Source organism: Pieris brassicae, chromosome 7 (assembly GCF_905147105.1).
Source record: "Pieris brassicae chromosome 7, ilPieBrab1.1, whole genome shotgun sequence".
Lineage (NCBI taxonomy): Eukaryota > Metazoa > Arthropoda > Insecta > Lepidoptera > Pieridae > Pieris > Pieris brassicae.
Genome location: NC_059671.1, coordinates 10873966 through 10897057, shown reverse-complemented (window position 1 = coordinate 10897057; position 23092 = coordinate 10873966). Strand labels below are relative to the sequence as shown.

Genomic DNA, 23092 nt, shown 5'->3' with positions numbered 1-23092 from the left:
GAAATTTAAAAAACACGCCAAATACAGTTTTTTTGCTATTGGGTATCACGTTCCTGATTTTGGAACTACATTAAAGTACGAAAATTACAGTTCGTGTCGACAAATTTAGTTTTCGACTTTCTACATACAGTACTGTATGTAAAATGTAATAGTGTAGGTAGTAAAAGTATACTATTGTTAAGGGATCTTCACTACTGAGCAGCTGCTAACAGTAATAATTAGCTAGCTTAACTTGTAGCTGGTTACACCGTACAATATTATAGTCTAAGGCTGGTTTCTTGTTTTGATTAAATATATATTAACTAGATTTAGTCAGTAGTGCCAACTTAGGGGATAGCCCCCCAAATTTAGGGGAAATCAGGACTTCCTGGGTGGTTTTTAAAAGGTACATTTATTTAGGGTATTCTTTGTACAAATTTAGATAATTTTTCTCCAATTTGCTCGTTTCTATACAGTTTATGTTAAGCCTAGAGAACCCAACTAACAAACTAAACCAAATATAAACTCCAAGCGTGGCTACAACTGAAATATCAAAAAGCTTATAACACTCCTTCGATATTGTATAGTACTTGAATGTTTTTTTAATGCATATTTGAAATAACCTCTCAACCATAGTGTAAAGCAAAATATTTAGGGGTAATAAAAGGTATTTGAAGTTGGTCCTAGGGGGAAAACTTCGTAGGAGTTGGCATCACAGTATATAGTGGCCGATTATTATGCAAAATATGATTCACAATTAAAACTTATCTGAGATTGTAAATTAGTTAATGTAAATGATGAAAATATAAACCATAAGTCAAAGAAGTTTTTAATTACATATGCCTTCTTAACTGAGGAATTATGTTACATTGAACATTACATTTAAAAAGCATCATACATAATGGTATTATTAATATATATGAATTCATATTTCTAGTTACACTAATAGAAAATAGATATAAAATATTACATTAGGTATGGTGGATATATTACTGAATAATAAATAATACAAAGTTTGTATAGTGTGACTTAATTAAATCATATTTGGGCAACCATTGGTCACATTTTAACAGCACTACACACACTGCATCCCTCACGAATACCATTTGGCAGGCATTCTATATGAAATGAATGCCTACAATTGTAAACAACTAAATCAGAAGCATTTGATAGATCTCGCATAATTATTCGGCCCTGGCAAACACTGCACAAAAAGTCATCAGTGACAGATATTCCTCTCTGCTGATTTATTATCATCTTTTCATGTAATTCAAAATAATTTCTCAGTGTGATAACCTTGCATGCCTCCTGCACAGACATCTGTAAGTGATAGTCACACATCATTTTAACAAGGGATTCTTTCAGGTCTTTTATTTTGCAACCTTGTTGTATATTTTGTATTAAAATCCTGGGGTCTACATAATTTCCTATTCTCTTTAGCAGTAAAGTTACACACTCTGGCTTATCAACTGTTTGTTTTATAAGATCACCCCATAATTCTTTGTCATTATGTTCCTGGCAAAAGTTTATGGCTTGATTGATATCTTTCAAATTTTCTATAATAATCTGTAAAGCTTCTCTTGTATTTCCAATTCGTCCCAGCAAGAACACCATCTCAGGATAGAATTCATTTTCATGGCATATATCCAAGGCCTCCTGAATTGGATAATTATCACTACATTTCAAAAAAGGTAACAGCTTTTCCCGGGCATATTTAGCATACAATTTAACCAGCTTTCCATGATAGCGGCCATTTGGCTCTACTTTGCTATATGAATCCAAGTATTTAAAGAGATACAAATCATGGTTTCTCAGTTGTTCCTCCACCACTTCAATAGGAATTTTTGCTTCTTTGGACTGGAGTAGAGGAATAGCGGTATCACAGTCAAGATTCATTAGGTCTAAGATTTTGTCATATATAACAGAATACATTTTATATTGAGTGATTAATTTAAAAACATTTTTATGCTGAATTTTCAAATATGCTGTTAAAGCTTTGTCATATTTTTTTTGATAACAATATAGAAGAGCTAATGCTTCTAGGTAAACATTCTTATCTACTTCAGTTGTCAACAAATGTTCTAAAACTTCTTTTATAATCACACCTGTTTTGTATAGGGTAGGATTCCATTCTTGTACCAATTTCAACAGTCCTACAGGATCTACTTTTAAATATTCATAAATAATAAGTTCATATATGTGTGAACTTAAAGCTTGTTCTGGATTTCGTGGTACATAAGCACTAATTGTCCTAAGTTGATTAATTTCAGCAAATTTTAAAATTTGATTTTCCCATAAAACTTTATCGTTTTTACAGATTCTAGCACATAAAATTGCTGCTTCTTCAAATAAATGCTCAAACAGCAAGTGGTCTAAATACTGTACACCTACAGTAACAACAGAATGTTTGGAAGTTCTACCTCCTGCTTCTTCTAACACTGTAATAGCTTTCTCATATCGTCCATGATCTATTAACCAGCTTACCCTGTCATCAATATCATAAGGGCTTGCAATAACTATATCTTTTGGTGACACAATAAAAAACCGACTCTCCTCAATAAGCATATCCAAATAGTAATCATTACTAGAGTATTCTTCATATCCCCTTATATTCAGACTATCAGTAGATACTTCACAAAACTCACAATCTTTGTAATCAGCAACAGATAACACAGGTCTTTGTGTTTTCCCAGTTTCAGAGTCAGGCTCTTTGGGCACTCCCAACAAGACAAGTTGATCATTAAAGGGACCTAAACCACTAATGAAATAGTCACTTTGAAAGGTATATACAGGATCAACTAAATACTCAGTGACATCACGTGTTTGTAGTTCAATTAGACTCCTTTTTCTAATAATACATATCCTAACAGTATCAACCCAGCCTATCATTAGAGTGTTATGGGCAGACCACAGTAAATTACATCGAAAATCTTCTATTGATCTGTTTAGGGATTTTTCCCATTGAATAAGTCCCAATGAACATCTGGCAACTAAGTCATAAACTCGAACACCAACTTCACTTGCCCAAGCCACAAACCGATCTTGCCAAGAAATAGCTTGTACATATCCTTCACATTCACAAAGGACTGTACTACGTAGACGATTCAAAAATGTTTTCTCATATAGTGTTAGTTTATTATCTCCTGGAACAATTGACCATGTATAATTAATGTAATTTATATTTAATATGAATAAATACAGGTTCTGTTATAAATTTTCAGTTCTGATTATACATGCCTTCCAGTAACACCTTAGGGAAGCTTGATATTTTTCTTAAGGCAAGTAGGTGCATGCCCACAACCAAAAACAATTATTGTTTTAAATCAAACCCAGCATACCGATATTATACACTTTGTGCATTAACAATATGCTGCAATGTACATTATTCAATATTAGATGCTATAATATGCAACATAAGTGTGAATCTAAAAATCTACAATACCTGTGAGAAATCTCCTGCCTGATCCTGATTTAAAATAGTGGGGATCCAATGCAACTGACTTAACTACTCGACCCAGAGTCAAGTTATGAGTGTTTTCATTTGTATACAGGCCATAGACTAAAACTTTGCCATCATCAGAGCAGCTAGCAATATAGTCTCCGTTTTGATCCACGGATATCTTGTTGACTGCGATAGCGTGAGCCTGTAAGTCCTTATGGTTGTGATCAGGGGATATTGGAACAGTATTTCCTTCATGGTCAAGCAAATGGATGACGCCCCATTGCGTACCAAGGCATATAAACTTTGTATGTACACTTATACAGCTGACTGCATCTTTTAACAGTATATTTTGAACGTCATTACCCATTCTATCGTATTTCAATTTTGGCTCCTCATCCGGAGGTAAACTATCACAACTTTCTAAGTTTAACGTCATATTGCATAACTATTATTTAAAACAGTTATTTATAACGATGCCATCGCATTAAATAATTATTCACAAACACTGTTTTATAAAGTAATAATAAACTATAAAGAATAATAATAGAAATCAAATGAACGGAGTGACTACAGATTTAGTAGTTATAGATGTGACAAAACAATAAACATTATTGATGACAGATTTACTAGTTTGTCTTCAGGTGAAGTACCTATAGATCAATTTAAAGCGTGGCCGCGCAAGAAACAGCAATAGTTTTTTTCATTCTTGGGTTTGCAAAAAAATCCCATATTGGGTAAAATTATACTTGTAGCCCCCCCCACATGAACGGGAATTGGGAATAATTTAAATATGCGTATAATAATTTGGTCTTATGTCTGAATGTCCAGTAGTGGACGTCTCTTGACTGATATGGTGATAGTGACATTCGCGACAAACTAAGACGGATATATCGTGAGACAATGCTTTTCTTAGTAGGAATTCGTGGAAGGAAAGGAGGCCTTTGGCAAGCGCTAAGATGTTATCAGGTTATGATATAATATTAATAAGGTAGCTTTGTTGTAACGAAACATGATTGTCTAATGGGCTTTGGATCAGTAAACGTTATTTTATCAAGTTTCCGTTCACTACGGCCTTTAAAGCCTTAAACGCTGCAACCATTTATATGCACTTACAGTGTTGTAGGCCTGTCAAAAGACATCGGCGAGTACTCAACTTACAACAAAATCTTAACTACATCTCACCCAAAAGCCCAAAAATACGAGTTTTTTTGTCACAAACTCCAATAGTGACAAACAGTGAATTTTGTTAAATTGCTATCTCTTTCTGTCAAGCACTTACTCTGCGGTTTATTTATGCATGTATATTAAGCGGGAAACGCAAAATTAAATATTTATTAAAGCCTGTTTAATAGTTTAATCGTTATTGCTACATATTAAAATGATAGCTCGGTGTCATTATACCCAAGATTTTAGAAAATATTTGTCGCCCCTTGGACAGAAAGTTTTATCCAAACTTTTTAACACTATCCTAGGAAAGTATCAAAATTAGAGTGACGACACTTTTAAACATTATTATATTAATTATGTTATATGCTATTAACTAATCTTATGAACGAAAAACTTTAAAAACATTATTTTTTACAAAATTTACAGAGAGTCACACCATGAACCCGGAAAGGATGCCCTTAGTGTAAGTAAAAATATGTTTAATTATAAAGTTATTATAGTATTTCATTTCTTCAAATTCCCTAAAAATAAATACACCATATAATGTTAACAAAAACTCATAATTTATCGATACAAGTGTATGGTGTTGTACGTGGCTATTTGGTCACGAAACCCTTAGACCATTCAGGATAACTATGGAAACTTTCCTGTTTATGCCACACAGTACCGTACGTAGTCGGACCCAAAGTTCTGTCATAAATGGAAATGATGATAAAAACAAGAGTACTGGTCAGTTTTTAATGGGTGATATATTAATTTATAGTACATTAATTATTATTCGAAATGACCTCCCTTATTGTTATACTAGCTCTTAAGCGCCTTGGCCAGTCGTCCATCGTAGCACGCACCATATTCATGTCAGTTTCAGTGACTGTTTTTTTTAAAGATGACTTCAGACTCCAAATTTTAATAGTTTTTATCACAGACCTTCCTCCCCAAGACCTGCAAAATTTTCTAGTCCAAAGGATTAAGGTCCGGACTGGAGGAAAGCCAATCCTAGTCTAATTAAGTCGATGTTTTGACGCTCAAACCAGGCTTGAGTGATCTTGGCTTTGTGTGCAGGCACAGAGTCCTGATGGAACACGAAGTGATGTCCCGCAAATAGCGTACCGCTTTAACAACCCCCGCGATCTCTTAAGACTTATTGCTTTTAGACGAGCATTAAGAAAATGCCAACTCTTCTTTTTGTATGCTCGTAGACCAAGATCTTCATTTAAAACCTATTTTACTGTTTACCTACTGACACCCATCTGCAAAGCCATCAACTTCTGTTTTCGGACAGATAGCAAGAACTAGTGATGACAGACAACAAGTATTTTGCGGAGCGTGGCCGGCCAGTTCTTTTCTTGTCCTCAACACTGGAGACTTCATTGTACCTATCAATAGTATGGTACACAAACCTAAGTGTAATATTAAATTTTTTGAGTAACTTGAAAATGGTACTCGACGAGTGCCCACAGCGGTGCAACGCAGTAACAGCCATTCGGTTTTCTTTCAATGTCCACTCCATCGTAAAGAAATACGGAAAATGATTGTTTTTTGTTTTTATAACAATAGTCAAACGTTTAAAAATTGATTGCAATATTTTTTTTGTAAAATTATGTTCGAAATTTAAAAATAGTGTGCCAGTGACAACTTTGGGACCAACTACCTACATTTTTAACCGCACAGAATAACGACTACATGGAGTCGCTACTCATACCAAAATTTTTAAAATATTAGGTCCTTACATATGAAATTGGTGTTTTGTATGGGAGGAACAAAAAGTCGAATATTTTTAAATATAATATATTTAATTAATCAAAGTATGAACCATTGTTTTCTATGCACTTTTGCCATCTCATAGATAGTTCATTGATCCCTTTACTAAAAAAAACAGTCGGACGGGAATCAATAAAATCTGTGAAGGCGATTTGGACTGCACCATCAGAGTTAAATTTTTTCCCTTGCAAGGAGTTGTCAAAATTTCGAAAAAAATGGTAATCTGTTAGAGCAAGGTCCGGGGAGTACGGAGGATGTCTTAGACATTCCAATTGAAGCTCTTCTAATTTGGTAACCGTCTGTTGTGCAGTGTGTGGTGTAGCGTTGTCGTGAAGTAGCAGTGGCGTGGAGCGATTAACCAGCCTCGGTTGTTTAGCCGCTAGCTTTTCCATCATGGTTTGAAATTGCTGACAATAGACATCAGCCGTAATAGTCTGGCCAGATTTGAGAAAACTGCAATGAACAATACCGGCACTAGTCCACCAAACGCTTACAAGTAACTTTTTTGGGGTTAATTTTCGCTTGGGGCAGGATTTGGCTGGCTGGCCAGGATCCAACCATTGCGCTGAGCACTCCCGATTATCGTAAAGAATACATTTTTCATCACAGGTAATGATTCGGTTTAAAATACCTTCATTATTGTGCCAGTTCAGTAATGTAACGCAGCAGTCGACGCGTGTTTGCCGGTTTGCTTCAGTCAATTCGTGAGGCACCCACCTTTCAAGCTTTTTAATCTTCCTAATTTACTTCAAGTGAATTAAAACAGTTTTATCACTAACACCGCAGCCTGCAGCTAACTCGGACGTCGTTTGTGATGGATCCGCTTCCACAATAGCCTTCAATACTTCATTATCAACTTGGGTCTCAGGCCGTCCACGGGGCTTGTTCTGCAGGTCGAAATTTCCAGAACAACAACGAACTGTGTTTTCTTTTGCAACATGACCGCCATACACATCATTCACCCTTCGAGTTGTTTCCGCAGCACTAGTGCCACGGCGGAACTCGTACTCGTAAATAATGCGATACTTTAAGTTTTCCATTTTGTAAAATGAGTGACGCAAACAGAAAAAAACAAATGAATGACGGTCATCGAAGCACAAATACATCGAAGCACAATAGCTGTACAAATTTGAATTTGAAATTCCTAACCAAAGAGGAGGTATTTGAGGTCAAAGTGGCCAGTACGACAAAACGCCAATTTCATATGTAAGGACCTAATATTAGTATGAGCTAATCTTGATAGACTCTCATTTATGACGATTAAATTTTGAAAGATAAAACAGTTAATTTTTACTTATAAGATAAGTTTTATAGGTCGAATAATATGAACATAGAAAATCACTTTCAAAACAATACTTTACATGTTGCGTCTTCAGCCCAAAGTAATTTCGAAGTTGGCGACGGCCCTTTAGGTTCTGATGGAATGGGAGTGCTATCTCAAAGCCAATCAATCGCTCGACACTTTTCGGAAAGCCCGTCACACCAACGAGAGGATTTACTTGATGATCCATCATTGTCAGAGATTTCTTATTCTAGAGAGGAGCAAATAATGGTGAAAAAGCCAAAACGTAAAACTACTGCCAAGCATAATGATAAAAATACGAAGAGAGAGGTTTCCTGAAAGATAGCTCCACTTCGACTCCACGGACATTCGGGGAAACTTTAAATGTGGTGAAAATAAATAACTCACAACAGTTCACTCAATCACAACTCGCCGACAAGAACGGAGTGATGAAATATGTGAAAAGTGAAATGAACACGAATGAAAAGTCAACACATAAAGTAAATGCCATAGCAAACTGGGAAAACCGCTGCATAACTCATAAATTTGCAAAAGAGAAGACAGAAAAAGTTCGCAAAAGTACCCGAGGCCATAAATAATTCTAAATTCGTGGCACACACACACACCGCTCAAAAGGCAATCGATGACAACTGAATTTGTATATCACCTAAAAATGTATAATAATGAGAAATAAAACTTTTGTGACCTGCAGAAGATTTTAATTTCCATTTCTATCTGTTTCTACATCTGTACAAAGAATTTATTAAGAAATAAAGCTACACAAGGTATAATTGATTTTCACTTTATTCGACTAAGCGCGATCTTTCAACACAATTTACCAATGACTAGCAGCGCTCGAATAAGGGGTGCCAAGGAAATCACGTACGCACTCTGATGAGGGCGTACAGGCGTGTGTGGGTGACGGAGGCGAGAGGGGCGGGGTCGTCGGGCGCTCGGAACCCGTCCCTTGGCTCGGGCCCCATCTTCAACAACCGGTGGCGAGCCGCGTTCTTGCGCTCCTGACGGTGCACCAGCATCCGGTACCTCGACATCTCCGGGGGCAGTCTGCATACACCGATGTAACATAATTAGATATAAACATACTTTTTCAGAATATAACAGACAGTAATTACGAAAAAACATTTGTTTGTATTTGCAACCAACCGAATATTTCTATTCTGTTTGATTGATGTGAATGGTTTGCTTTGAAATTATAGATCCAGGTCGAGAAGCTACGTAGGATGGACAAACAGTCAATAATTTCGATCCTTACTTGTGCGGGCGTCGACATGCCTCACCTTAAAATATCTAAAGCGGCGTGTCGCAGGCGCAGCGCGAGATCGTCGTCCTCTCCGCCCCAGCCTTGGAAGCGGTTGGAGAAGCCGTCGATCTGGCGGAAGTGGTCGGCGCGGATGGCCAGGACCCCGCCTGTTAGGGACTCGTAGGGCAGGTTGAGGCGGAACTTGTCGATGCTAGCGCTCATGTGTCGAGGAAGGCTCAAGCAGGAGTAGATATTGGCGGCGTTGACCGGCAAAAGGTCTACATCGTGCAGAATGAGACACGGGAATCTCTCCTCGAGGGCCCTCCGCGCACCCGCATTGTACAACAGGCCCTTGTTGAAAGGCTTATCATCTTGTTGTTCAATTACATATACCCTGAAATGTTAATATGTACATGATATCACATGTTCTTACTTCTAACAGTTTCAACATTGACTAAATTATTTTGAGGGGTAATGACAACTTCCTCCTCAACACACCACTGACATATTTTACAAATGCAAAAGATATGGATGTCATCTAGTTAATCATATTTCCAACCTTAAGCTTCTATCATAAGTGCCATAGGTATGCTAAGCCTGTTAGGAAATTATTAATACATTTAAAGTAAAACACTCACTTGTAGTGTATATTTTGTTTCCTTAAAAAATTATGTATATATGGAATAAATATATCCAATTGCTTCTGTCTCTTTCTATATGTAACAAGTATAGCAACACTTATCAGAGGATTGCAGTCCTTTGGAATGAAGCTGCCATTTACAATTCCATGTGGAAGAAACCCATCAACATGCCCATTGATTTGCCAATCATCTGGGTAATATTTCTGATAAATATCCTCATATCTACAGTCTGGCTTAGTTCTTTTCACTAAATTAGGGTTTGCATGTAAATAAATATGCTTCTCTATTTCACTCCTAGGTATGCAGTCATAGTTATAATATCCATAGCATGCAAAAAATTGAATCAATGCTATCAAACCCAGGATAGATGCAATGAAAGCCTTGAAGTAAACTTGCTGAAGCCTTTTTAGAGGCAACCATTTGCGCATTTGGCTGGCACTTGTCTATTATAGTTTAGCTAAGGCATGTTGTTTTTTTCTGTTAAATAAAATATGTTATAAATATTTAGAATTGTTTAAAAGTTACAAATTATAAATCACAGGTTTTGTTATGTCTTAGTTATGCAGTCAGCCTAAATAACCCTCTGTATTTGTTTATAACATGTTTATTATGTAGAAGATATAAATAAATTTGAAGCTACCTACAAAGGCCATAAGTAAAATGAGACTGGTGCTAATCAATGACCTAACTTTTAAGATACTTATAATAAGGATTTATGAAACAAAACATTCTGAAACATCCAGATAAGTAAGTAGTTGTCTTTGAGAAGACATGCAATGCATTTTGTAACACAGATATATTCCCATAGGAAAAATTCTCTTTGTTGCAGTTCTCTTATCACCAGTATTGCACACATCCTTATTGCTTATCAAAAGTAGGACAAACTGTGTAACTATTAAATAGTATTGTTAATTTATAATTCATTGAATCAAGACAAATTATAAATATGGTTGGATTAGTGTTAGTTCTCAATAGTTTAAATGTCACTAGCAAGAACAATAAAACTTGTTTTGTTTGAATTTAACCACATTCAGTAAGTGCACTTAGTTTAGTTCACAACTGCTTTGTATCTACATAATATTGTAAATAAATTATAAGTCTCCCAATTTTTTAAAATTCATTTTAAAAGTAAAGGTAAGCTATTAGAAATTTAAAAAACGCTTATTGAAGTACAAAAAATGGCTATTATATATGAATAAATGCTTTATTTAAATTTTGGTTCTACTTACTGTATATTGTGTATCTTAACTGATGGATTGTGACATTTAGACGTAAGTCATGGGACAAGTATAATAAATTTGAGTACGACATGCACTATTAACTTGCGGCGAACAAGTACTATGTTTAATGCTTATATCTAATTTTAAATTTGAATGAAATCTAAAGTGGCAAGGACGTAGTGAGTCTACTTGATAAATCTTTTTATTATAGTGTTCACAAAAACAATGACAGAAAAACAAATTTGGGTGACAGAGGAGCTAACCTGTAAGCCGCTAGACAACTATGAAGACATATTAATATTTCTGCAAGATCCACCAGCGTGGAGAACACTGTGCAAAGAGCTACAACCACATAGTGAGAAGGTTATCAGAAATATAAATGTGAACAAAGACTTGGGCGAGATATTACTCGAAAGTCCACAAGTATTCTGTCATATGGAATCGGATGCGGAAAATGTCAAACGCGAGGATCGGAAAAGCTTACCAAAAACAATAGTTTGTCATGACATGGCAAATGGATATCACGATGATAGGTAATTGACGAATTTAAAAAAATATATATTTTATCTACATAAAATATATATAATTTTTTCGGAATTAATGTATTATATAGAAAAACTAATTATTTATATTGGTACATTTACACTTATAAACGTTAATATTCAAAATACATATATTTACCATTTGCTATTTTTACTGTAGGACATAATTGACTAACATTTAATATAAACTGAATATAATTAACGTATATATATCGTATATCGTAACGTATAGAAATCAATCCTACTGCTAACATAAATTAATATTACAAGATACAATAACTAACCTTAAAATATAATAACTATAATATATTATTAAAAGGAGTCCCTTTAGGCAAAGTTCCGAAGATACTATCAACGTTCCCGCTTTGGGCTTTGAATAGCTAGACTAATTCTTTGTCCAAGGTAGCTGCCAGCTCTTCGGTCTCCTGTGAAATAGATTAACCTTTTTGCTATTTCCTTAAAAATCCTTATAGCGCTAGGACCCCACGCACCAAGGGTGTCGAGAACACCGGATGGGACAGCGTCAATATTAAATAGAAGGTCTCAATTAATAAATTTACATTAATTAAGTAACAGTTTTCAAGTCAAGGGTGGACAGCGGGCGAGAGTAACTAACATACTCTCCGCCACTCTTTTTAATCGCGAAGTATTTGGTATATATACAAGAATTAACATATTCCTTCATTTGCTGTATTAGCGAAAGCTTTAGTTCTTGTTCTAAGAATATGTTCGTATTGCGTTAAAATACCGTTACGAGCTAGGGGATCGGATAGAAAATACCATAGATCTCTTCAAGTATTTATTTCTTAAATAAATCTGTGAGGAATTTATAAACATAAATTACTTGCAGAAATGCACTAACTAGACATACACAAAATAGTCACTAAGTACTTTAATTACGCACACTTTACACGGTACGTCTCTTGTCTTCATTTTATTCACTTTTTATCTCTTGATATCGCATTTTTCAATCTAAACTAACTGGTCGCGTTTCGGCTCGTTTATATATCCCTGGGAATAATCTTGAACAATATTCGAGAAATCTCTAGGTGTCATTGCTACTGAGTAGAGATTGCACGATTCTAGAACGTCCGTACTCCTTGTCTCTTTCGCACATTGTTCCATCCTTGTCGTACGGCGTTCTAGAGTGTTCAGTCTAGCTTCGAGTAGATTCCGATCTTCCCTCTCTGTCGCGTATCCTTCCGTCCTTGTCCCACAACTATAAAATTCGGTCTAGAATATTCCTTCATCAAAGGGGTATAATTAGATCTGTGAGAACCTTAAAACGGCACTACTCGACTACACATATTCTGAAACTGCCTAGCCTAACATTAGTCAAATTACAATTTTCTAATATGTGATTGACCCTCTCCTAAAACGATCTCTAAGTAGTGGAAAAATCTAGAAACATTGCAGTCGACCCGTCTTCGTAACAATACGCTGATATATGACGGTTTTTACTCTAAATTGATACATCTGTCAGTTCTTACTCCTTAGTGAGATGACTTACTTAAAACTTGGGGACTTTAACATATGTGAATTTTCGATCGTAAGGTTAAAGAACCAAAAGGGATAATAACATAATTAAAAAAAATATAATTTTGATGAAATATTCCTTCACAACTACTCAATGCATTGCATGATCATCTTTCGATTAGTTGGGTAACATCCCTAGTATTTGTAAAGAAAAAGGTTTCACTGACGCAACATTGTAATGACGTAAGTATTATTTTCTATTCTCTTCTAGTTAATTAGAATGGTATATTAGTGAAAGTGTATATCGTAAAACTACCTTCAATCGTCATTATTACAATAAATATGTAATCGGGAAAATAAATATGATATTATGTCCGCCGTTACAAGGTTTAATTATTGAATTTGGACGAGGTGTCAAATGTGCTGTATTAAATTGGCTCCAACATACATATATCAATATGTTATATACAAAGATTTAATATTATTCAAAAGGATATCGAAGTATTAGTGTTCCCTTTCTTGAGAACACATCATCTTTCACATCCTTAAAGGCCGGCTACGCACACACAAATGTTAGATGAACTCATAAATAGCATCGTGTGAAAAAAGTATTTGAACGGCCCTTTCAAAAATTTACTTCTTAACGATTATTCCGCGTGTTTATTTCTTACTTGTAATAAAATAATAGTTTTACAATTTACTTGCAGCATGATCGATGGAACGGGAAACTCTGACGCTTATAGTTTTTACAACTGGGGTGGTGTCGATATCTTTATATATTTTAGCCACCACTTAATTACTATTCCTCCACTGAGTTGGATTAATGTAGCACACGCACACGGAGTTAAAGTTTTAGGTGGGTTTTTGCTTGGTAATTCAATTTCCTAATGTAATATTGTTTTAGTAACGAAATGGTTGGCTTTAGGGACGGTGATAACGGAATGGGGAGAAGGTGTCGCGTTTTGGGAGCGCATCCTTCAATCGGAGACGGAGTGGCAGAATTTCGCAAGTGCTCTAGTCGCTATAGCCAAAACACTCAAATTCGATGGCTGGCTCCTCAACGTAGAAAATAAGGTTATAAGGAATGTTCTAATCAGTTATATTTTCCTGCAAGAAACATTTCTTGTTAAACATTTATATTTCACCACTGTAAATACATCTGATTAGATTGCACGCCCGGAGTCATTGGTGCAGTTCGTGAGGTATCTTCGCGAAATGCTCCATGCTGAACTAGCCGACCCCGAGTTGATTTGGTATGACAGTGTCACTGGAGACGGACATCTCAACTGGCAGAACGGACTCAACGAGAAAAACAAGTTTGATGATGATACAAGTTTTTGTTGAATGAATTCAAATCGCTTCTGATATTTTATAAAATATCGTTATATTTGCAGAATGTTTTTCGATGCCGTTGACGGGTTTTTTACGAACTATTCTTGGCGAGAGGAAGACGTCGTCAGTAGTGTGAAGGAGGCCGGCTCACGCTTGACCGATCTTTACGTTGGAATAGATGTTTGGGGGCGAAACTTCTACGGCGGCGGACAATTTAACACGCAACAGGTGTCTAGATATAGATCAACCATATAACCCTATTAGTAGGTTCTAGCTGCTGCCTTTGACTCTAATTGCGTGGGAATACGATTTTCGCGGTCATCCCTCTAACAACACACCTTTTTATTTAAATCTTTCTTATCTAAATTGGCTCAAAAAATACGGCTTTTTTGGCACAATGTGCAGCCAAACGTAAGCTGAATGTTGAGCTAGTTTGAAATTATCTTTATAGATTATCTTATTTTTCTAGAAAAAGTGAACAATTCCTGCATGTAAGGTTTTTAGTGGTATGTTCTTGTTTAGATGTTAGTTTGAGGTAGGGACAGCAATTGTTATTGGCAATTATATTTAAACCGTACATACCTTGCTCAAATTTAGTTTATTCTAAAGTCAGTGGAAATTTGTTTGTATTATTTATACATATATTTGAAACTTATTCTAATTCCTGGACAGGCTGTCCGACTAGTTCACGATTATGGTTGTTCCTTGGCCATTTTTGCGCCGGCTTGGACTCATGAGGCCATGTCTGAAGAGCAAGGAGACTCTAACGCCGTGGCGCAAGCGGAAGACTTGAATAACTATGACCGCTTTCTGCTACGGGAGCGAGCCTTCTGGGGGAGCATCTGGCCCTTTTTGAACACTAAACTTCCGTCCACTCTGCCTTTTCAGACATCCTTTTGTAGAGGGCAGGGGAAAAAACGGAGAATTTATGGAGAGGTAAGTTATTAAGTGCCGTTGAACCAAAAAAGATAATATAAGTCTACATGACTTAAAGTTATATTATATATGTAATATACTATCCAATAATTTGTTTGTTGTTCACAAAGAATAAAACAATTGTAATAGATAAGTCCAATACATTATTATTACTTCTTCTAGGTGATATGTCCTGTGCCTTGGTACAACTTACGGCATCAACAATACCAGCCGAATAGCTCCCACGGCCCCCACGGGTACTTGCTTTCAACACTTGATAACATCGTCGGCCTCTCGAGACTAGGCTTGTTTAAGGACAAAGCTGGGATACTACGCTACCGAAAGACTATCGAAGATAGCAGACTGAACACTGAGGATCCAACTACCAGCAAAGATATGGTGTTTTCAATGAATCCTGATAGTATTGGTAATATGCACGAAGACAGAGTTCAAGACAAGGTAGTGGAACCAGCACAAAATGAAAGAAAATCCGTCAAGCGAAAAATGACAAGGGTTTTGCGGGATTTTTTCAAAGTAAAATCAGCAAAATCTGACGACGAAGAAACTAAATCCAAAGAAGACGTGAACTCAAGTCTGAATACCGTGAGTGAGATGGACGCAAGAGAAAGAGGTCCTTCCATGGTGCAGATGTCAATCAGTTTGCGGTTGGGAAACAAGAATATAAAAACAAGGTATGCACTGGGGTATGTGCCCGATGAGCTGGAATGCCTAGAACCGTTCTTCGAGGACAGCTTCACGGGCGGTTCTTGCCTTAAAGTGAATGCGTCGGATAAAGTGTCGCAGGAGCACAGACTCTCTAGAATTTTCTTCAGCGACTTTGTCATTGAGAATAGGCTTATTGCGTGTGTCGTAACAAAGAATTTAGCCGGCCAGGAGGAGCAATTTTTGAATGTGTTACTATGGGTGGAGAGCGACGACAGCGAGAGTACGGTTGTGCTCGTGGGCCGGCGAATCCCACACGCTCAGGGCGCGGCAGCCAGCGGGAGGCCCTTTCAGCACGTGTATCCAGCGGAGGGGGCCGATTTGCGCCGTCTGCAGACCCACTTGCTACTCTATGAGCCCGGTTTTTACATGCCCATCGAGAACTCTTACCGCTGGAACGTTCGGTAAGACAATCTTTTCCAGTATAAGGCAAAATGATTATTTATTTATTACAGAAATACATACATGATGTGACGTCGATCACTGTGAATTTATCAAATTACCTACTTATATAAACCGTCATAAAGCTAAAATAGTTCTTGTTTCGCGTTTTCATAGTAGTTAAGTTGTTAGTAGCTTAGTAGTTAGTGTTGAATGTTTCTCCGCCTCCGAATATTATAGCATATTTAATACAATTATACTGAGTGCTAGATTTTCGGTAGTCTTAAGTAGTAATTTTACAGTTACTACGTAATACAATAATAAGTCGTCACAATATGTACGAATATCGGCAGTTACTACGAGGTAGAAGTGGGATCGGCAAGAGTGACGGCGGTCGGGTGCCGCACGGGGTTGGACGTGGGGCCGATACTGCTGGGACACTTTGGTCTCTGCCGCATCAACACCGAGCACTCTAATGCGACGCAAGCGAGTCAATGACAGTCGTTTATGTAGTATTTAGGTAAAAATAAAGTGTTTTGTTTAATCTATACAGTATTTAATTTCCTGTTTTATGTTTTAAATTGACTTTACGACACAGTGTAGATGCTTTTTTATTAATATATATAGTTTCGAATTGATAAATTGATAACATAAACAATCTAATAGGTTGGGGTAAAAGTTTGTTCGCATTTTTAAAATTCACAACATTTTTTAATATAACTTTATTTACATTTAACTATAGTATGTAGGTACCATTTTGTTCGAGAAATGTTTGCAATCGTGTAGGTAGCGACCATGATTGATGACCATTGCTATAGAAATTTTGGGCCTCCTGATCAAAATAGGCGACAATTGGTTTTGGCAGTCCTATCGTAATGTTAACCTGACACCGCCCAAAGAATTCTGAAGAGACCGAAAAAGGGGGAAATATGAAGGTGCAAGGTTAGGACTATACGGAGGATGCATTAACACCTCCCAGCCAAGCTCTCTTAATTTTTGCTGAGTGGCTAAAGATGTGTGAGGTCTAGCGTTATCATGACGAAAAATGACACCCCTTCTGTTGATTAATTCCAGCCGCTTTCTCTCAACTTCTTGCTTTAATCTCATCAGTTTTTCGCAGTAGAGTTCAGAATCCTGGTGGAGCTCATAATGAATAATGCCCTTCCAATCCTAACACACACAGCATCACCTTGTTGCGAGTTAACCCGGGTTTCGCCACAGTCTGTGAAGCCTGACCGGCCTTTTTCGCATGTTCTTGTACGTGATCCACATTTCATCACCTTCTTCAAAAATGGTTCGGTTTCATTACGTCGTAATAAAGAATCACAAATGAGTACACTGTTCATTAGGTTTCTTTCAGTGAGCTCGTCAGGGTACTCAAATATCCAGCTTTTTTGTGTACCGTTTTTTTCAAATGCGGAAAAATTGTTTTGTGGTCAATTCCCAGTACTTCAGCTACGTCGTAACCGATGCCGATCTTGCTCCACTTTTTCAAAAATGGCATCCATTTTATCCCTAATAGGGCGACCAGAGCGACGTGCATCTTTAACATCAAAATTTCCGTATTGAAAACGAAATTAAGTGTACATTGTGTTACTTATAAGAAAAAATGATTTTTGACTTTGACTGCACTGAAGTCCATAAACATCGCAATTTTTTTCGCGGCTTGCTTTGCATTTTACCTTTTTTGTAGTAAAATTTTAAAATGTATCGAATTTCTTCATTAGATTCACTCATCTTGATTGTACGAAAAATAAATAAAAATTTTCCTTATTTGAATTTGGAATTATCTTCTTTAAAATTTAAACTTATACCAAAACCAGCCAAATACAAATAGATTATAATATAGCCAAAGAGATTTTATTACTAGTTCATACACACTTTAATGCGAAAAGACTTTTCCCCCAAGCTAAATAAATTGCCTACTTATGTTAGTTTCTTATCGATGTACTTAAAGAACGTACGTACTCGATAACTTACGTGCAAAATTCAACAACTACTTCTTCGATAATTTCTATAGGTAAGTACGTGCTCAATAAAATATGACAACTAAACAGATATTTGTATGTGTTTTCACAAATGTATAAATTGCATTTGCTATGTCTTCTACGTGGGGACATATCCAACACAGAGTGACCGCTTCAACACTTATTGTGTTGTGAGATTTTCTTGGGATTACCAGTAATTATTTTTACTCCAATGTACCTAAAACTATCTAACGATCGCCTAACTAATATGTGAATGCATTTGAGTCTCACTAGTGCACGTCCTTCAACTTACTGGTATCGGTTGAGGGTGGCTGCACCTTGTTCGTCCTCTTATGTAAAATCTACCAGATTTGATAAGATATTGTCGTAATACTAGATAAGAATAATGCAATATATCTCGACACAACCGGTGTATAGCGGATGTAAAGACGAAAATAACTGCAGGTCGAATTCGGGTTAATTTTATTCGGGATACTTAAATTAAAACAATCCCCAAATTGACTGGTTGGATTATTGTAGGTTGTTTAAGCTATCCTTAAAGATATTTCACTAATAATAAGAGTTATACTCTAGTATAACTCTCGTAGAGTTACTTTTGCCTCGATAATGTTTTGACACATCCTGTATTTAAAATAATATTGATAGTTGAATTTAAAAACCGTAGAGTGATAGGAAAGCAGAGATAGAGAGAGTGGTAATCGTAACTACATTGACTGTTATTTGTGTAGATCACAGAGGCATAGTGAACTATTCTGGTACGCCGTATTATCTGCGTAATCGCAAAGCAGTCTGAGAAATAAACAATCAATAAAATAGGTACGTGATTAAGCGGTATTATAAATTTTTGGTGGATATCCTTCAGTCTATACGTGCTTTGTGATGTTATGTTATGTTGTATAGTTAACGTTTTAAAAAGTAGTAGTAGTAGTGATTAATAAATATATATGAAACAATATTAAATTGAAAATATTCACGTAGATCTATTAATAGTACACAATGTGATGGACTCGGAAAAATAGTATTTTTTTTTAAATTGTAATTGACACAGCAATTACGTGTAATCCACATCCTGCAGCAAATAACTATAATTGGCAGCTTGTGTATTACATAACAATATTTCTTTTTTGTCTTTACTTGTGATAAGTAAGATTTGATATAACAAACTTATAATGGGAACATCTTAGGAGCCTCTACGTATATGGAGACCTATGAGGCATGGAGCGGTGGGGCAGCGGGAGCAACCATCGCAGCCGCGCTGAACTACTTCGCCGCCGCGCAGTGCTTACTACGGGAGCCTTGGCCGCCGCAAGCTAACCTTGAAAGTTCGTAACTTGATGAACACATCAATGAGCTGTAGCAGAATAGTCATCATAACATTAATTTTGTATGTTTTCTTGACAGACGGCACAGTGTTCGATTTCATCGTGGTGGGAGGTGGTACTGCTGGCGCTGCGCTTGCGTCCCGTCTATCGGAGTTGCGAGACCACACTGTTTTATTACTCGAGGCCGGTGGTGACCCCCCTCTAGAGAGCATTGTGAGTAGAAAACATATACTATTGTCAATTCGGATTAAAGAGTTGTTGAAGGCCTGTTGACACATAGAATGTGTACAGATTCCAGGTTTTCGCGATGCCATGAAACAGAGCGCTGTGGATTGGAACTTTACAACCACAAATGACAATTTTTCAAGTCAAGCCCTCCGCGACGGCAGCCAACGCCAGCCCCGTGGGAAGATGCTCGGTGGTAGTGGTTCCATCAATGATATGATATACTCTAGAGGCTTTCCAGCGGATTACGACGAATGGGCAGCCGAACTTGGTGAAGACTGGAATTGGAAAAATGTTCTAAAAATGTTCAAAAGAACAGAACATCTAACAGATGAAAGAATTATCAACAACCCTTATCTTACACAGTTTCATGGATTTGGAGGGGAAATTGAGGTGGCAGGGTTCAACGAATCTACTCGGGCTACAGATGAATTTCTCGCAGCATTCAAAGAAATAGGTTTCAATATAGTACCTGATATGACAAATCCGAATGAAATCGGTGCTGGAAGATTCTCCCACACGATACGGGAAGGTAGACGAGAGAGTTCTGTCACCGCCTTGCTCAATTCAGCAGCAAATCGAGATAGCTTGTATGTTTTAAAAAAATCTTTCGTTTCTAAAATACTAATAGAACAAAATAAGGCATACGGGGTGCAGGTCCTCAGAGACAACAAGACATTTAATTTTTATGCAACGAGAGATATAATTGTGTGCGCAGGAACATTTAATACGGCGAAATTGTTGTTACTTTCCGGCGTAGGGCCAGAGGAGCATTTAAAAGATATGGGTGTCGATGTGGTGGTCGATTTACCCGTAGGCGACAATCTCCATGACCACATTATGGTGTTAAATTTTATTTCAGCAGAAGAGGGAACTTGTAAAAAAAAAGAAAACGAGCATTATTTAGATATAATTGAGTATCTTTACGATAGACGAGGCCTTTTTCAGAAAACAAGTGACTTGGCCGCTTATGTATCATATAACAGCTCTACATCTAATGTACCCGATTTTGCATTTTATCCCACGTGTATGGGAAAGAATAATGATTTTTATGAAGCTTGTACTAATATATTAGGGTTTAAATCATATATTTGTGAAAGAATAACATCAGCTAATATAGTTAAGGAAATATTGATAATTGCTGTGGTTAATTTAAAACCACAATCAAGAGGCAAGGTGCGATTGAAGAGTCGAGACCCTTTGGACTCTCCACTGATATTCTCCGGTACCTTCAGTGGCGATAAAGATTTGATGCATTATCCAGCGGCAATAAGAACTGCAAGGGCAATAGCTAACAGTACATACTTTCGTAAAAAGAAAGCGGAGGTCATTGAATTAGACCTCGAAGAATGTAAGGGAAACGATGGCGATGATATGTTGCGCTGTTGGGCGAAGTCGATGGCAACTTCCGCTTGGCACGCAGTAGGTACGGCCGCGCTTGGCTCCGTGCTGGATTCGAAGTTGCGGGTGCGAGGCGTGCGGAATCTGAGGGTCGCAGACGCAAGTGTAATGCCGACAATAATACGCGGCAATACAAATGCACCGGTGATCATGATTGCCGAAATGGCAGCGGAATTTATCAAAGAAAGCCTCCACTTATTATAGAAATAAGAACTAAAGATACAATTGTCGCATTGAACTCCACTGTAATATAATAACACACATTTTTTTGTGACAAAGAGAATTAAGTTACGGTATCTACTGTATATTATTATGTATGTACGTACAAACAATTAATATTGATTCCAAATAACTGAAAATAAAACATTACTAGAGCAGTTTATCTTTATCCAGAACATCGGTTAAATCCATTACTTACTGCAAATACAATCTGTAGCTCGATACTAATTACTTGAGCAAAGAAGCACCAGCTCTGTGGTCACCGGTGCTAATATATCTGTTATATTATAACCTTGCACCCTGTCGGCTGACACAGTAGTACCTTCTGTTTAGTCAGCATTTCCCACCGAAAGATGAAACGATACTAAAATATGAAATTAGTTCGGTATCATCATTCGTCGCGGACACACATTTGTTGGCTTTTGTTTTAATATTCTGTAAATTGTTATAATCAAATAAAAATTCAATTGTATCCTGAACTCATCTTTCTTATTTTAAAAACTCAATTACTGGGACACTTCTAACAGTTTAATAAATCTGGAAATTTTATGCGGATGATGTCGCGGGTGCAGCCTATTGATAAAAATATTATTAACCTTTATATAGTTACATAAGATGGTATTGTATAACGAGTTATAAAAGAATCAATAGACAATGAAGAAGCGTAAAATTTCACCCCAGGAATGGTGCGGTGCGTAACCTGATCGTGACTGCACGTGGAGGCAATGTCAACGACATGAGCACAATGTAAACCATTACATCACTATTATTATAATTGCAACACAAATAAAGTATTGCCTCAAGATTGGATGTTGAATTTATTGGAAATGTACAATCTATCTATATGAATACAAAATCTAATAAACTCCTCATTAAAGTATGTGGTACCTACTGTTTATTTTCATGCATAAGTAGAAGAAAATATTATATTAAAAATATTCTACTACAATAATGTAATGAGTGTCAACAAATTCTCAAACAAAGCTTGTTCAGTGTATAAAGACAGATGTCCTTTTAGACTTTAGACAACGTATATCTAGCATGTGTTTCCGGTTGAAATCGGAAGTAGCTTTGTATTTATCGAAGAGGACGCAACAACGTGTTTTCATTTAAGATTACCCTATAAACCACTACTTAGATCACAGACTCCAAGTAACTATTATAAGAAATTTCGACGACACCGACGTTAGAAATATTACGAAATCTGTTTTTAAATTCGTCATATCTGTCTGTCTATCTTTGTATATACATCACATTGAAACGTAACAGAAAAGTAATTAAACTTTTGTTCTTAAAACTATTTTATAATCAGGCAATCGTTTGAAAGATCGCTGTCAAAGTGGTAAAATGTGTGTCCTCCTACTTTTAAAATAAAGCAGTAACAAATCTAAAAAAAGAAATTATGTTCTAGATCTCAATGAACTCGTTGGAAGCTATTTGAGCAAGATATTAAATCTCAAGCAGATATTAATTTCAACTTTTTAATTATTTTGAATTTGGAACACGAATATTATGGGGCGACCGCGTACTGTTAGAATTACAAAGGCTGTTAATGCTGTTAAAGCCAAAATTCGTAAATAAGGAAGCAAACAAATCTTAACACGAGAAACTAAGATTCCCACTAGGACTATGTCGCGTATTATAAAACAAGACCTGAAATTCGGTGCTTATCGTCGATTTTCAGGACATGCCCTAAATCAATCTTTGCACTTAAAGAGAGTGGATCAATGAAAACGGCTTCAGTCACGATACGCAGGTGAAAAGAACAGAAATATCCCCTTGACCGATCAAAAAAAAATTCACGATTAAAGAACA

At 36.5% G+C, this 23092-nt stretch overlaps 3 protein-coding genes across 4 annotated transcripts; 1 reads left to right on the top strand and 2 right to left on the bottom strand.

The window, feature by feature from the left end:
• Nucleotides 1-789: 789 nt before the first annotated feature.
• LOC123712047 (vacuolar protein sorting-associated protein 41 homolog) lies at nt 790-4269 on the bottom strand. The gene is made up of 2 exons (XM_045664973.1): nt 3422-4269; nt 790-3122 (listed from the first exon to the last, which is right to left on the bottom strand). The coding sequence occupies exons 1-2, from the start codon at nt 3855-3857 to the stop codon at nt 1039-1041; spliced, it is 2520 nt and encodes an 839-aa protein (XP_045520929.1). The 5' UTR covers nt 3858-4269; the 3' UTR covers nt 790-1038.
• Nucleotides 4270-5025: 756 nt separating this feature from the next.
• On the top strand, nt 5026-19361 carry LOC123711645. The gene is made up of 9 exons (XM_045664299.1): nt 5026-5051; nt 13479-13627; nt 13697-13845; nt 13939-14087; nt 14166-14331; nt 14776-15039; nt 15202-16145; nt 16476-16642; nt 19295-19361. Exons 1-8 carry the CDS (start codon nt 5026-5028, stop codon nt 16618-16620), a joined length of 1992 nt encoding a protein of 663 aa, XP_045520255.1. The 3' UTR covers nt 16621-16642; nt 19295-19361.
• Nucleotides 8418-11213, bottom strand: LOC123711646 (beta-1,4-N-acetylgalactosaminyltransferase bre-4-like). 2 transcript variants are annotated; one of them, XM_045664301.1, is made up of 4 exons: nt 10763-11213; nt 9531-10010; nt 8930-9286; nt 8418-8696 (listed from the first exon to the last, which is right to left on the bottom strand). In XM_045664301.1, exons 2-4 carry the CDS (start codon nt 9959-9961, stop codon nt 8510-8512), a joined length of 975 nt encoding a protein of 324 aa, XP_045520257.1. In that variant the 5' UTR covers nt 9962-10010; nt 10763-11213; the 3' UTR covers nt 8418-8509. The 2 variants fall into 2 exon arrangements, with proteins under 2 accessions (XP_045520257.1, XP_045520256.1); XM_045664300.1 differs by having other exon boundaries at nt 11017-11213.
• Nucleotides 19362-23092: the final 3731 nt, after the last annotated feature.